This window comes from Acartia tonsa, chromosome 11 (genome assembly GCF_053477335.1).
Source record: "Acartia tonsa isolate MP-2025a chromosome 11, ASM5347733v1, whole genome shotgun sequence".
NCBI classification, from domain to species: domain Eukaryota; kingdom Metazoa; phylum Arthropoda; class Copepoda; order Calanoida; family Acartiidae; genus Acartia; species Acartia tonsa.
Genome location: NC_137270.1, coordinates 8,817,787 through 8,835,269, shown reverse-complemented (window position 1 = coordinate 8,835,269; position 17,483 = coordinate 8,817,787). Strand labels below are relative to the sequence as shown.

Genomic DNA, 17,483 nt, shown 5'->3' with positions numbered 1-17,483 from the left:
AAGAAAATAATATACTCAATTCAATAGTTATAATATCTGCGCAACATTTACCGCCTAGTTCCTAGGCGGAGAGCGTGACACCTGCCATACTCAGCGAGAGTGAGGTAATAAAGAGTAGCTTCCTTGAGATAGCGGGTCAAGTACTTGTACCAATCAATTAATATTTCAAGACTACAATAAAAATAATGATAATTTGTTTAATATAAGGCTGAACAATAACAAGGCAGTCTTCCAATTATTGTCACACGTCTCAAATAACAGTGATAGGTACCTAGTTTTTTCTTTCTTTAATTCTGATTTTTTATGTAAATATCTCCTTACTTTGCTTTGTATTTTGAGGAGGTTAATTGAGCGGTTTGATTGGGCGGTAAACACCCCTTGGTTGTCAGGGTGGCATAGTTTTTTCCATTGAAATATAATTCTTGTCTAAACATTACTAATACACCCTCCCCCCCCCCCCATCTTGCGTATGTTTTTTAAGCTGAATTAAGAAATCGCATCCCTCTCCGTACAATTTTGTGTTGTGTGAACGTAAAATATTTTCTAGTCATTGTTTTAGTACGTGAAACAGGGAACTAATATTCGCTAATTTTAATAGATTTTGTGACATGTTCAGTTCATTCATGTAAAAACATTTAATTTTACCTTCTCCCTACCTACTTTTCTTACCATGCATTGCAGTGAATCTACATATAACAAGGGCTGGATATTTGTAGAAAATAGTCAATTCATAAAAGTAATGGATATCTATAATTTTTTTTGAATGGTGAGGTTCGCCTTTTTTCATACCTGAAAAAATAAAAAATGCTAGGTGTGAACTTTGTTTCTTTTGGGTCATATAGAGATAGTTCTTCTCTGAAAGTTATAGACAAATTGGTACCTAGATAATACCGTTTCTGAGACCTTATTGGACATGTACGTACACATACTAACAGCAGCTTAACCCTAGTATAAATGATGGTAAAAAACTAATGAATTTATGTAATTTTCCCTAATTTTGTCTTCTGACCTTGAAAATTAAATTTTCACATGGAAGCTGCATGTCTTAGTAGTGCAGCTATTCTATTAACAAATCTTATAGCAACTCTAGTTTCAAGATAATTAAGACGTCCATTTAAGCATGTTATTATTTAAATGGTCCCCAACACCCAGGAATATTACAATAGACGATAAATTGATGTTGATTCCGAATTATGATACACACAATTACCTTTACGGTTGATTAGAATTATGGTTGGAAAGTTTGAACACTGTTATTGGTTGGAGCCAACCTATAACGATCCAAGGACCCATAATATTTGAGCCAACAACTAAGAAAACATGGCTATAAAACTTCGGATACCATTGGAATTTTCAATTTACAGTCAAATATCCCCCTCTTTCTGCAAACACCTAATTTTGACATTTTCATAAAATTACGAATTCTTGAGTTTCACCTTTGAAGATGTTGTCATACTTGTTAGTATTACCAAGTAGTAGACATTCACTTTAATCTATAAAAGCCAGGAAGGTAAGTTTTATAAACATAATCTCGCATTACTTGGTTTTAAAGCTTTTGGTACTTTTTTATTGTTCAGTCAATTTATAGTATCTTAACTTTTACCATTTGTCTTATCCCTTTAGATCCCTGTTAAAAACCAAGATTGTTAAGCAGCTTCGCTTTAAATATTATGATTTTATGATTCACTTTATTAAGGATTCATGTATGAATTTAAAACTGTCAACGTTTTAGTTATTTTTATATTTAAAGATAAGAAACATAGTAGGTAGGTTTATTAGAATTGTAAATATAAAGTTTGAGTACAGGGATAGAACAATAGATAATAATTCAATTCTCACCAGGGATTTTAGGAATGAAACTATGGATAAATAAATATGCCTAACCTTAGCTACTCAAGAATGATAAACAAATTACCCCTTAAAAAATTTTGGAAACTATTCCTTTGTATTGTCTGTTCATCACTCTAGACTCTTTAAAGTTTTAAAGCCAACGAATGTGAGGATGTGTTTTAAAATTAAATATGGTGGTTAGCCTAATGACACTCGATTCCCCTTGAATCTTTCTTTATCTTACAAAGTAAACGTAATTTAGGTTTGATGTATTTTTAGATTTAATTAATTTGGGTCATTAGACTTTCTTAGTTTATTGGCTTATTTAAAAATCAAGTCAACCTATTAAACCTAAATTTTATACCTAGTTGAATATTAATATATCCCCATGGCCCTATCCATGTATCCCTGGTGGAAAAGTTACTGCATTTTCTTATTCTTAGTTACTTTAGTGCAGTGACTGTGAGAGGAATTAAGAGGGGGGTAGGTTTCTGGTAAAATCCGTAAAAGTGTGTGTTTTAGGCTTTAAAAATAGTAGTAGAACGATAATATTCACTAAATATGTGTATTCCTTATTGAAAAGTACTATGGACAAAAGTATTAGTAAAAAATATTTAGTGAATATTATCGTTATTTAAGCCTTAAAACTCACACCTTTACGGAATTTTAGCACAACCTACCTCCCCCTTTCTTGGTTTAATTTCACCTTCCACTTCTAAAATCCTGTACCGAAGGATCTCGCTAACCACTGAACCGATCGGGTTCTCCTTAACAGGATAGCTTCTCATAGGTCCCGGGAAGGTTATAACTATTTTCTTAGGGGGGTGGGACACCCCTAACCCCCCCCAAAAATGAACCCCCCCCCCCCCAAATTAAAGAAATTTTTTTTTTAAAAACTAAAATTAAAAATGAGGGGGGGAAACCCCCCCCCCCAAAAAAAAAAAGAAAAAGAAATTGAATTATTAAATTCGACTCTCTCCTCCTCAAGTGTCCCTAGAGGCCTCTAGGGGCGTAGCCGCTAGTAAAATAAAAAGAATATAAATTGACCTAACCCCACTCATGAAATCATTTTTAAAATCTATTGTATTTCACGTAGCCAGATTGACAGTGGTGGAATAATTGGGTAATGCATTTCAGGGAAGCTTCATTTTCTTGCTTCGGTCATTTTTCATTATTTTTAAACTTATGTTTGTAAATGTGTTTTTTCACATGTAGCATATTAGAAACAATGAAAACTTTGTTCACAGGAATGATATTATGCTAATAATAATGATTTATGATTACACATTAGTTCTATAGTAACTGAAGCTGAAGCTTGAATTTAGATATATCCCAAATGATTATGAATTAAATAACCCCTTCTGTAGAAATTTTTTTGAATTCAAAAGTGAAGACACTGCTCTCTTTGAACCAACCAATAAAAGTTCAATATAACCCCAAGTTTTTTTTTACCTAGGCGAGGGAATCAATGCAATTTATAAACCGATATACCCTCCCTACCTGAGCTAAATAATTTTTAAATGGTATTTGTTTACTCTTCAAGTACTAGTCAGTAGGACAGACATACGGACAGACACTAGTTTTAAAGTAGCTACGATCCTAATAAGTATATTATCAATATTATGTTTCTATTTTACATTTTTATGTCTTCCATTCCTTTTAAGAATAAGGAGAGTTATTCGGCGATTTTAATCAGTTTTGTTATTGGAATGTTTGTGTGTCTTTTAAACATTATCTATATTACAAAGTACCTTGATGTCTGTCCGTCTGACCGTCTGTCTGTCCGTCCGTCCCTTAAGATCTCGGTAACCACTGAACCGATCGTATTCTACTCTTTAGGGAATATACCTACCGTTCCTGTGGTGGTTTTAGGCTATTTTCTTGAGGGGTGGGACACCCCCAACTCCCCCAAAAATAAAAAAAACCACCCCCCAAAGATTTTTTTTACATTTTTTGTAAAATCTCAGTAACTGTTGATCAAATTGGGCTCAACCCTTCTGGGAATATACCTACTGGTCCTCTGGTGGTTTTAAGCTATTTTCTTGGGGGGTGGGACACCCCAACCCCCCAAAAATAAAAAAAATCCCCACTTCCAAAATTTTTAATTTTTTAAAGTTTTTCTAAACAAAAACCAGTAATTGGGGTGGGGGAACCCCACTGCAACATGGGGCGAAGCCCCCACGAATCCCTTCCCCCCCCCCAAAAAAAAAATTTAAATATTTTTTTTTAAATTTTAATTTTTGTGTATGCGAACAGCCTAGGTTTAATTTTTACGAATTGAAATTTTTGTGTATACGGCAAACAACCTGGGTTTAATTTTACCACAGAGTAATTAAACAAAGAATAATTTTTTTGAATATTTCTATTTAGGAGGGTTGACTTCCCATTACTTTATAGGGCGAAGCCCCTAGAGGCTAGGGGCGAAGCCGCTAGTATTTAAAAAAAAATAATAAATCATCATAAAATTTCTATACCACCATGTCTATTGTCTACAGCTTCATACATTTAATTCTTTAATTACAACGCAACTAATGGACGTAATTGTTTTAATAAGAATCTTTATCAGTGCCCCTTCCCACGTTTGACTTAACTTTGTAGTTTGTATGAATAGATTTTTGACAGTAGTAAACTGTATGTTATTAGAGTACCTTGTAACCTTAGGATAACAGAGATTAATCATTAAATATTAGTTATGTGTCATATTTTGCCTTTTGTAGCCTTTATATAAAATGAGGGGAAAGGTTTGAAGATTATTTTTGTTTTCATTATCCTCCCTTCTTGATGTATTTGTCACGCTTCTGACTAAGCAAAATTATTATTGTAACGTCTTCAGTTATAACACAGCCATATCCGAAGCAATACTTTTATTATTTAAAAATGTAAAGTTAAGAGGTTTTTTGTCTAAAGTTTAAGATCTCGGAAATATTTGTCCGAATTTCCATTGGTTATACTTTACAGGGGATTTTCAAGAACCCCTAAGGTGGTTATAGGCTATTTTTCTACCCCCCTTCCTCATCCCGGGGATTCCTCTAGAGCAAGGGGCGAAGCAAATGATTATAAATAAACTAATTCTTGTTTTATAATTTCAGGTGAAATATGTTTATACTGGCAATCTACGGATTTATGTTAGTTTTCCTTCTCGTGTTCATGTTCCAGTCATGACAGCATAATCTCTCTACGCCAGCAGCAGTACCGACAGACAAAGAGACAGTACAACAATTTGTGAAAATTCATTCAGAAACAATCTTTAAATCAGGTTAGTGTATAATATGTCAAAAATAGTTATTCATCGCAACGTATTAAAGTCAGCTTTCCGCGGATATTAAATGAAAAAGTGTAATATTAAAGCCAGTTTTGTTAGACCCGAGGGGCAGAAGGGCCAGGCTAACATTACCAGTATTAATTTTATGATTTTTATTTTATTATTTGTGGAAAATTGTCTGTAATGCCATGCTAAACATGATGTTTAAGTAAGATCCGGTTCTAATCCACCTGATATTGATCGGTTTCGAAGCCATACTTTAAAATTACTACTGTGCCTTAAGTTTTTCATTACTTAACCATCATTGGGACAAAATTAAATGTTTTTCTGCTATAATTGTAATCAATGTAGAAAAGAACAAATTAAGGTGTTTTATAATTTTTAATGTTTTGTCTTCATTATATACCTATATTTTTTCATTATTAAATAAAAGAATGGCCACATACGAAAAGAGTTACATAAGATACGTTAAATGGACTGGGCAATGGAAGATAAATTATATAACCGTGTATAAAACCACCTATGGCATATTTTCTGGGTTTTTTTTGGTGTAATAAAAAAGTTTACGAGAATGTTTTATTACATTGTTATTCATCCTTCTTAGTTTCTACTCCAAGACAAATTTGTGTATTATTATTGCCATTAATATGAATCGCATAACATTAGGCATACCCATCTGCGAATGTAGAAGCTTTGTAAAAGCTTGGTGTACCTACATAATTTCTTAAAATTTTAGAAATTCTGTGATAACAAGGAAGATAATCAGCATGGAAATCAGGCATGATTGACAAAATTATATAACAAAACCAACTACACTTATAATAATACTTTAGTTGTAACTTGTGGGTTATTGAAATATCTTTAATGTTTTTTTTCACAGGAAAAATCATGTGAGAAAGCAAGCTAATATACATACGTTCAACTTCTAAAATACAAAGTAATTATGTCTGTCCTTTCGTCTGAAGCTTAAGATCTCAGTAACTGGTAAACCGATTATGTTGTGCTATTTTGGCTCTTTAAGTTAGAGGCTAGGGGCGAAGTAATCTAAATAATATTTTTATATTTAAATTATACATTGCAATTTATTTGCAATTTAATATTTATACAAGGACAATTATGCTCAAAAGCAAGTGTAGCTAAAAAAACAATAATAGAGTAAATAAAGTTAGTCTGAATTTTGTTGGGCATCGAAATAAATAAATCAGGTGAAAAATAAAGACATTTTTTGTTACTTTTACATTACATGTACGGACATACTTTAGTTTTAAGAAGCTTCGCTACTTAATACTTGCTTTTATACTATCAGTTTACATTAAAACTTCAATATAAACTAGCTATAGCTGGATTTTATCTTTATTTGTTAATTTTCTTTCATTTGTTTTTATTTGTTAATATCTGAGCTTATTCAGTAAATTGTATTATATACCTATTTCAAATGCATATTACTTCTAGAGCTTGCTTTTATTAAAAGTGAATGCAAAGGGGGTATTAAACCCCCTCCCCATTTAATGACATGATTTTTTGTGTGTTTGTGGAAGGGGGAGGGGGTTAAAATTACCTCCCGTTATATAGACCAAACCTGTCTAAAATCAAAATAGATCCTTAAAAAGCTGTTTTAAAGATCTCATTTAACAACTACATATCATCAAACAAAATTGTCCTTAAAATTTTAACAGTCTAAAAAGATAAACAACAAATTAACTGTTGCCTAGCTTTAGCTAGTACTGGGCAAATAGACGCAAAAAATGCGTCAATTGCGTCGTAGAATTCTTGTGAACATATATAAGAAAATAGAATGTAAAGTTGAATCGTTTTATTCGTTCGCAGTGATTTAATTTGTTTAGATTTGTTTATTCTTTAATTCCATTATATATTTTTAATGTAAGCGAAAAATACATGACTTAAAACTTTAGATATATTAGTCCAAATTTCATCATAAACACGAAGAAGTCATTTAGTTGGTCTTAGTTTTCTTTAAATTTCTTTAAGTGTGTCACAAAAAATCTCATTTAGTGCAATAACGGATACAAGATATAGTTCATATTGAAAATTGAATCCTAAAATGTTTGCATAGCTCTAAGATAACATACTATGAGTTGAGTATGACCTAAAACAGTTTTCTGCGTCGTAAAAAAGCTCTATTCGCATTAAACACACACACACACACGCACTGCACACACATTGACGCCCTTCTATGTCTGACATACAAAGAACTAAAAACAAGACATTTAATCAGCTGATCAAAGCAAAATAAACACAGAAAGAATAAGATGGAGAGAAAAAAGGTTAAAATAGGCCTGTTCAATAGAAAGATAGTTATACAGAGAGATTATTTATTAGGGAAATTTAATCATTTAAAAGAAATAGAGTTAAAAGAGTAAAAGAAATTAAATTGACAAAAAATATCTAAGAAAATAAAAATATAGCAATATTGAAAGTGAATTAAATGAGGATACTTTTATACCCACTATTTCTTATTACATAAAACAGTAAGGATTTTTTTGTTTTTGTTTGAAGCTTAAGTTTTTTTAACTATAAATCCGATGAAGTTGTCTACTTTTGGGAAAGTCCTTGGATGGCTTTAGCCTAGGTATATCATTTTTCGATTTAAGTCTAGGGTTCGGTTTAGGCTCTATTTCAGCCCCAAGAGCCTCTAGGTGTCAAGTGCACAGCCACTAGATTTTTAAAAAGTAATAAGGTATTGATATAAAATAAATTAGTGGGCTTAAAAAAACAGATGTACACTGATTTAAATAGTGTTACAATGAGGAGAAAAAAGTGTAATTAATTTCTATTTTAATGACATCTTGCTATTAATAACAAGGACAAATCATTATGAAGTGTATATACGTACACCTCTTTAAATAGTCCAAAAATTTTAGAATGATCTATCTAACAAAATATTCAGGGACGTCAATTTAGAGACTTTAGAAAATTATGGAATAGCTTCACCTTATATAAAACAAAGATTTTAAAAGACGGAGAGTAAGAGTGGGCCCATTACATTTGAAAACTAGGGATAGTGATATGAATTTTGAAGAATAAAATCGTTTTATAAAAGATCACAATTCTCATAATGTCGATTGATTGTTGTACATGACCAATATGCATCTTTTCAAAAGATTTTAGTTTCAAAAATCTCATTTGACACATATAAAAGATAGACATCCAACTGCTGAAATGTATAGGAATATTTTGTCTTCTTTGTTAAATTTTATTAGTACTTGTATCTTTTGGTGAAAAAACAACTTTGCATTCATAAATAACTCTTTGTGTTTCCCCCCCCCCCCCCCCAAAAAAAAGCATCTGATTTAACAAGAACAATTAAATCAATTTTTAACTTGTATTGGCTTTATAGATTTCAGGTAAATGGGTTCGGAAAAGAGAGAGGGACGTTCAAGCTTTTTATTTCAAGGGGGTAAAATAAGGGGTTTTAAAAGTTTTTCTTTAATTGAGGGGTTTAAGATGAGCGGTTTTATAGTTTGAGAGGGGTAAAAAAACCTTTTCCCCTCCCCTTGGTCGTCTATGGCTATCATTGATTATTTTTCCCTTTACTTTTCCACCAATAGGGGAAGAGAAGGGTGGGTGGGTTATGAAGTAAGATGTAGACATACTAACTGGAACTTGTAGATAGAAGAGAATGACTTGTATAGAGTGGATACGCTTCGATAAAATGGGCAACGCAAATATTTTTAGCGTCATTCTAGATTTTAGAAATTATTTGTTTGCCCTTTCTATGAAAAACTTGTGTTTACCATCCCACTCGAAATATGCTTTATCACTAATGCAATATAAAGTTTTTAAAAATTTCCTTAAATCTTATTAGAGTTTTCAAACCCATTTTAAAATTAAATTGTTAATTATTTCGTTGCCTTTGCTAATTTAATTCCTAATATTTTTTGTTAAAATTGTCTAACTGTGGTCAACGTGGTCTCTGTTTTAAAGGATACCTACGCATTTTAAGAGTTTTAATTATAGCTACTCTATAAATAGCCCATTTGTTTGTGTCCGATTGACTGTCCTTAATCTAATGATTGTAAGGTGTACCTCTCATTTGGGTATCTCCTTCGAAATCAAGACATCCTCTAAGAAATACTTTAATTACATGACCTTTCTCTGGAAGTCCTAACTGTACATGGTAATGGAGTGAGCCTTTTTCCAGGCCAAGACATTTTTTATCCTCTTACCATTATTCTCATGCGTCTTAATTAACAGCAATTGAAGCACTTCCTAGCGTCTGTGACTACATCCCCTCGCCCGACAGCATTCTTAAGTAATACATCTAACAGGTCTTTTTCATTCTACGCTGCGATTCTTCTGAACTTTACCGACCTTGTTATCATATGACTCTCTTTCTATAGCCAAGCTCAAGTTTAGTGCAGTTAAATATTTCCAAGGTGAAATGTGTGAAAGGTGTTTTAAAGGCGCAGCTTTTCTAGTTTTAGGACATGTCCTGAACGGTTAGCTCTGAACGTTTGATAAGATATATTAGAATAGTTCTCTTGATTTAAAATTTTGCATGATGATTCCTTAAACAATTGGGAGTTAAGAAAGCGTAGCAAACTCAATAATCTTTCTCAATTAGTCCATATATTATTGTTCATGTTGAACACTCTTAAACCAAATTTTTTCTATGTTTGTCAATGTCCGTTTGTCTGTCTGATTTGTTGAACTTAGCTTCAATGGATGTTGACATCCCCTTTTGTTTTTTTATCTATTTTTTTTTGTTTCCCTAATTTATTTTGATATTAACATAAATATTTTCTTCGCTTATTTAAAAGGGGGGGGGGGGGGGCAAAAGTGACACTTTTTGAAACCAAAACTAAAAGTCAAAGGAACTCAACTAAAAAAAGTTACAGGTCTGAGATTTTGCATGGCAGTTGCTTTATAGGGGTAAAATATGGAACTGAAGAAACGGCGTCGCAACCGCCGAAAACCGCCGTGAAAAGGCAAAAAAAATTCGGCGGGAAACGGCGGTTTTCAGCGGTTGCGCCGCCATTTCTTCACAGGTCCATATTTTACCCCTTTAAAGCAACTGCCATGCAAAATCTCAGACCTGTAACTCTTTTTTTTTAGTTGAGTTCCTTTGTTGACTTTTAGTTTTGGTTTCAAAAAGTGTCACTTTCGCCCCCCCCTTTCACATTAAAAAAAAATTCTCATGTAAGTAAACTGTTTTATCACGCGACGATAAAATTTAAGTTTCATCATTTATGTAATTATATTTTGATTGTATTTACATTTTAGCGTAGAAAGATGATTATAAGTAGCGCAGATACATTAAAAAAGGAAGAACCAAAAGGAAGAAAGGGAATTAACTTTGCCGAAGAAATTAATCTCCACCCACAGTATTGACACATGAAAGACCTTTATTGCTCATGAAATAATCCTAAGGGTTCTGGAAATAAATGGGGAAAAATTGGCGACAATTTAGGTTGCTATTTCCACTGTCATTTTTTGTACAGTTCGTTCATGTAACAAGAAGGGGAGAGCATAGGGTAAAGAGGGGGATGGGTTGATCGTTATTTTCGCCCGCTACAAGTTTGACTTTATTTAGATTACAGGATAATAAGGTGTAAGATCAAAGTAATAGGTAATAAATAAAATCCATTAATGTACCACTTTTCCTCAATTTTCTTTCGTAGTTTGAAATGTTGATGTCCTTGTTTACACTTGAAATTAAATGATTAAGTTTAATGTCAAATATTTGTTTGAATATTGACACGATATTAATCACTTATGAAACTATACATACATTTATCATTACAGAGCTTTTATATAAAAGTTTTTGTTAAGCATTGATAACCTCTCCACTTTATGTATGTTTAATAATTTAGGATGTTTTTTAGGCATAAAAATATTTCGTGAGTTTTACCATATTTGAATTAATTTTTTCTCAATAAGTAAAAATTAGGAACTATACCTACCTATCTGTTCATTTTTTTTGCGAGATCTTAAGGGATAAACAAAAAAAGTTCTTATGCTAATAAACTTAAAAATACATTGTGACAATATTATTATTGTCATGTACTCAATTGTTCTAAAAGAACAATGGGTATATATTAATTTTGAATTGCAAATAAAAAGAAAATAACTTTATTTTAATCTTACAGTCAACTTTTACAACATTTCAAATACTAAGTAGGTAATTCTATTTCATTTGCTTTTTTGGTTGAATTATTAGATATCTCACATACTAGAATAAATTGACAGGGAGGGAGGGGACATTGGGCTATTTATTACACTGCAATAGTCTCCAAAGTTTTATAATAGCGTTTTTTGATTCGTTGGCTTACTTACCTTCTTTGGGTACTTTTATGGAGTTTCGAAGGGGTTTTTCATTACGTTGAGTGTTCAAACATTTAAACTACTAATTGTAATCTATAAAAGGTTCAATAATGTAAATCATCATTGGGATTGTACATCAAATTATCAGCAATTGTCTTATCCCATTAGATCCCTGACAAATTGAATATCATTGAAATTATAGCTTTGGGCTGTAATCGAGACTTGATTTTTAGGCTTGAAAAATATAATGTCATATCATGTTATCAGACCACTGAGAGTTTTGACCGCCTTGAGGCTTTGCAGGCTGACCTGCCATGTGGAGTGCAACCAGGTAGAGGATACATTAGTTTTTACAAGCAAAGCTACTCTTCAAGGCATCTATCATGAGCTGTACGTCAATCTGTCAATCCTTACGAAAAGTTGGAATATCTTATAATTATTGTAGGTTGGACAGCTTTAAGATAAAGGTATATATGTAAGTAGTGTAACTCTTACTATAGATTTAAAAATGCCACTTATTATATTTTCATTAAATTCGTAGGTATAACTGCATAATTTTTAATGTAGATAATAAATATGATTTTAATGTGATTTGCCTTCCATAAAACATCGCAGAATTGTTTTGATTTTTTATGATTTTCAAGATTTGTTTACACCTGATTTTTAAATAAAACGCTATTTTATAAAAAAAAAATGATAATGGAAAAATTGGAGGCACAAAACTTTCCTTTAGATGCCATATCCCTGCCACTGCACTGCCGTGTTTATAAAAAGGTGGCGCCAGTTGCGTCATTCCTAAGTGCTTTTCCACGGATAAGAATATGTATTCACAAGAAATGTTAGACGGTAATTGAATATGAAACACCTGTTTTAACCAATTTCATTGATAGGCCATATTCTAAGAGATTGGACGTAATTCAACAAAAGATAGGTTTATAAATTTTGTAAAACCACAAGGGCCAGCTTAAGCTCCACGTTCATAAACAATAAAATTATGAATAAAACTTCTGAGAGCTCTTCATGTTTACCTCAACCTCTCTGTGTATGTTCTAAATATTGTTACCTTTAAGAATTGACACTATCTGCAGCTATAAGGAGAAGCTGTCATTATGTTTTGGTGCTAATCACAAAAGCTTTACAAAGATGTCATGCTGGCTTAATCTATGAAACTTTCTTGAAAATAAACAGTAACAGGTTACTTAAACAGGTTATGCTGATTGTTTTTTGGGGCTTCTGTTATAACAAGGGCCAAAAAATTTTCATACTTAAAAGATTCTGTTATAATATTCTTATTGAGAATTCTTGTTTCTTCCCCATTTTGTAAGTCGCTGTAATTTAGTAAGTCGCATTCGATGGGTCAAAAATTCTTAAGAGTAGTCTACAAAAAAAATTTATTCTTTATGTATACAAAAGAAAATATCTTAAATTCTATTGATAGGGAAAATTAATCCAATTGTTTATTATCTAACATAGTGTTTAATTTCAAATAAACTCTCTGGCTCTCTGAAAAGCATGTTATATAGCATTCATTAGTGAGATATTAATTTTCTTGAAGCACCTTATGTTAGCTTTCTTTAACATTTAATCTGAGACAAATACAGTGAAGCGTTTAAGATCTGCAAAACAAGGACATTTATGTCCATAAGTAGTGCAGCAATGACTTAAAATTAAGACATGTAGAAAATATAGGTATTTTTCCATTGAATTTTTTTGTAACAATTACAGTAAACATTTGACATTTGGTTACTGAAACAATGAATTAAAGGATGTTTTTAACAAAAATAATGCTATGGCTATTTTTTAACTAGGTAATAGATAAGATAGATAAAGAGACTGCTTATTTTAATTGTTATATCACACAGACAAATAAACCAAAAATAGAGAAGCTGTGCTTTTAAAAAAGAAAATAGTCAAATATGCAAAAAAAAAGAAATAACTCAATTAGGAATCTACGCTTCACTGTTTAAATTTAGAAATGTACACAGATTTCTAATCTATACATTTAATACCCAACCAAACTAAGTAAAATGTCAGGGAGGGGACATTGGGCTGTTTATTACACTAGTCCCCAAAGTTTTATGATAATGTATTCTTAATAGTTAGCTAACCAACTTTGGGGACTTTTATGAAATTTTCATTAGTTGATTCATTTAGTTCAGCCTCCAAACGTTTCAACCACTAATAATAATGTATAGAAGGGGTAATTTTGTGTATCATCATTAGGAATTTATATCAATTTATCGGCCATTTATGTCTTTGATAAAATGTCCAGGTTTTAGATATATTTTAAATGACTGGGCTATTTCTTTCATCATTTTTTTGGTCATTATATTTTTGTAATAGTACCTAAATTGTTATTTTATTTTTGTAATGTTATTTATGGACTTTTTGTTTTTATCCAGAAGTAAAAATTATCAATTAAAATAATTTCCCAAAATTAAATGCAGATATGGAGAGAAAAAACTAACCATTGTTGAATTTCTCTCTTTGTGTTCTTGATGGTTCTACAGTGTATACTGTATAGCAACTCTTTATGTAATTATTGTTGTATTAAAGTTTTCACATTTACTTTGACTGTTTTTTGTTACTTATATCTTCTCTATCTTTCTTCTTTGGCAATTCTTTTTTTCCTTTTTACTCACTTTTCTTTTTTTTAATTATTTATGTTTTCTTTTGGTATGTTTCTTATGTATATTGTAGAACTAACGATGGTGCTCCTTGCATCTAAAGGGTCTGGATTCTAAGAAGAGACAGAAAAAATAGCCTGAAACCATCCTAAAACTTATATTTTTATACAATTATTCTAATCTTGTGCCATATGTGAAGATTCTTTTAAAGAATTTCCATTTCCAGTTAAACATTTTCTAACCGTTTATCATTTAATCATTCTTGTATGTAAAATGAAACAAAAAATGCCTGTAGGTTATTGTTGAGACTAGAGAAAATCAAATCATTCATGGATGGTTGATTTTTATAGTTTTAGTCTTTGAACTTCAACTTCATAGCTTTCACTAAAAATTGTTAATTTTTCTCATTTTCAAGGTGATTTTGTTAATTTACAACCTAAGTGTTGAATGGAAAAAATGTAAAGAGTTTTTATTGGAGCAAAGCAGGGTTTAGGCCATTTATTGAATAGGTTATTATTAAAAAGTTAATTTTGGAAAAATTTAACTTAAAAGGTAACTTTTATTTAAGTAGATTTATACCAATATAGAATATATTATTATATAAATAATAATATATATAAACATATATATAATATATAAATATATATACACAGTTTATTTCTTTAACATTTTTATTGATGGAATACAATTGTTTCACTATTAAAATAGATCATCAGTTCCAATTTATTGTTTACATTAAATCAAAATATTTTAGGGTTAAATATAAACCATATTATTGTACATGAATACCAGCACCTATTTAGATAGCCTATCTTTTTTTAAAAAGTAATATCAGGAGATTGATTTATTTGTTTAATCATGAATATAAAAGAATTAAGCTTAGAAAAGTAAAATGCCATTACTTGATATTTAAAACTAATTCAGACATATTTATTTTGCATTTTCTTTTTGTAAAATCGTTCAGAACGTTTTTATCTTTTAAAGTGTAGTTTTATGGATGAAGGATAAGGTATCTAATCTTTTTTAAAAATATTTCATTGATATTACCTTCATATGTCATGTTATGCTTTCTCATATTTCAAATTTCATCATCGTCTACAGCTTTAAGCTAAAGACATGCTGTTTTTTTACCCTTGACATTGAAGTTTTTCATGCTTTCTTGAGATGCTAGCTGTCTTTTTAACATACTAGCGGTTTCGCTTTGACAAATAGGTATTTCAGATGCTATTTATTTTCAAAAAACTGCCTAAAAAAATTGTAGGGGGATTTTTTGTTTTTTGGAGGGGTTGGAACTGGGGGGTGTCCCATCTCTCAAGAAAAAAACCTAAAACCACCACAGGACCAGTAGGTATATTCCCTGAAGAGTAGAATCCAATCGGTTCAGTGGTTACCGAGATCATACGGACAGACATCATTCTACTTTGTAATAGATTTGTAAAAGGCAGGGAGGAAGAGGACATTAGACCTTAAATTGTGGCCGGTACTCAAAGTTTTATAAACAATTTTAAAATCTTGATTTGTTAGTTCAATTTGAGTCGAGATTTTCCAACATAAAATTTTCACCTATAGTAAAGTCAATTTTATTTATTGCTTTGGTAAATTTACAAATCGTTTTAGGCTATATTTATAGATATTGATATTATTATTGATTTTATACATTATCTTTTACATTAACTTGCTGTAATTGTTATATTTATAAATATTTAATACTATAAAGATATTGTCGAAAAAGTGGAGGAAGAAAGTTTCCCGTCAAATGTCATATCCATTTCTCTGATATTTATATAACTTGAAAGTCTAGACAGCGCAGTGACGTTTTGCGGACTCGGTCCTAGCAAAATGTCCACACATTATTACAAATAATCTATAATTTATATATTCTGCTGTATCAAGATTTATAGTAACCTATTATACTTATTTACAGGGACGGGTAAAGGAGACAATGCTGTTTAAGTCATTTCACAAACCTTTGCCACCAAAAATTATTTACTATCAAAATCATTTCACATTGAAAGATCATTGATTGTCCATTGTCATTTCCCTTGATCCATGGTTATTGTTTATGTTATCTTCTTGAAGTAACGGCCATAGGCCTCTTGGAGAATTTAAAAAATCTACATAAAGACTTATCTGAAGCTTTCTTAAAAAGGAGAACTCGGTCGGTCTAGTAGTTTATGAAATTTTAAGCTATTGTCATAAAAACCTTTCTATAAGCATTTTTTTTTAGGATGGGTAATATTAGAACACTATACTTAACATATCTATTCAACTTCAATTAGCGGTTTTTCAAATTTTTTGGTTGTTTTACAGAAGCAATTTTGCACAATTCCTCTCGGAGGATATTATTAAACAGCTTCTCTTTATTTCTCTGAGAGGTTTTCAAATATATAATTCTGTTCCAGGTGACATAACAGATATTTGTATTTCATATCATATAACAGCATCCTTTTATAAAAGAGGTGTCAGTCAGCCTGTCCTGTTACTTGTGATTTCTGGACCACTTAGATTCAACTGAAATATGTACAATAAGATATATAAGTTTTCCGGAATTTTAATGTTAGGGGGAGATTTGAAATCTGCATCAAATTTTAAGGATTTTTATAAAATTCGTTTTTTGTATAATTCTTTATCTAAAAGCGGAAATGCATTTTAAGTTAATTAATTTTGACCAATAGGATAGGTGGATTTTAAACTACCTGCGCTCTAATTGGTTAAATGTTGTACGCCATCCAATCAGAGCGCAGATTTTTTAAATCCACCAATCACAGATGCCAAAATTAATTAACTTAAATTGCATTTCCGCTTTTGGATAAAGAATTATAGAAAAAACGAATTTTATAAAAAAAATCCTTAAAATTTGATGCAGATTTCAAATCTTCTCTTAACTTTAAAATTCTGGTAAACTTGTATATCCTAATGTACAATATTCAGGAAAAGCTTCCACAAGTTTAATGCTTTTTTCTATGTTTCCATTGAAGATAGATGTTTAAAAATAATTTCTGCTAGTTTCTTATGGTAATCAAGTGCCTATTGTATAATTGTTTGATGCTTATTTAATATGTTTTCTTCCAGTAAGGAATTCTATCCTCCTTCCCTTCTTAGTTCTAAAAGAGGTAAAAGAAAAAAATGTAGCATACTTAAACTAGTTGCTATGCAATTACATCTTTTTGCAAAATCTGGAAATATGACATTTTTTGTTATATTCATGTTTATAGAAAACGACAAAAGCAAAAAATGAAATTAATTCTTGGAGTTATATCTAAAAAGTAATAAAAAGTATGGTGTATTTGTACCTTAGTTTTACAAGGTAAGAAGAGTTCAGTAGATATTTACTTTTACCTCTAAAAAATCCATGTTTATAGGAGGGGCTATACGGCTTATTGCTAATATTAGCTTTTTGGTAGTTACACTTACATTTTGCCAGTTTAAATTGACGGAAGAAAAGGGGAAGAAAATCAGGGACGACGGGGACATTTGAC

The 17,483-nt window shown here is 31.0% G+C and overlaps 1 protein-coding gene across 4 annotated transcripts in view; it reads left to right on the top strand.

Moving 5' to 3' along the window:
- The window catches only part of LOC145332364 (malonate--CoA ligase ACSF3, mitochondrial-like), a 45,634-nt gene that overhangs the window by 1,066 nt on the left and 27,085 nt on the right, over window positions 1-17,483 (top strand). For 3 of the 4 annotated variants that reach the window (XR_013884170.1, XR_013884169.1, XM_080177363.1), the window contains exon 1: window positions 11,551-11,708. Coding sequence is in view for 2 of the 4 variants with exons in the window: in XM_080177363.1 (XP_080033489.1) it covers window positions 11,625-11,708 (84 nt within the window). In the remaining 2 variants the exon portion in view is untranslated. Of the gene's footprint in view, window positions 1-4,919; window positions 5,087-5,828; window positions 5,871-11,550; window positions 11,709-17,483 lie in introns of those variants that run through there. The other variant, XM_080177364.1, reaches the window with a different exon arrangement.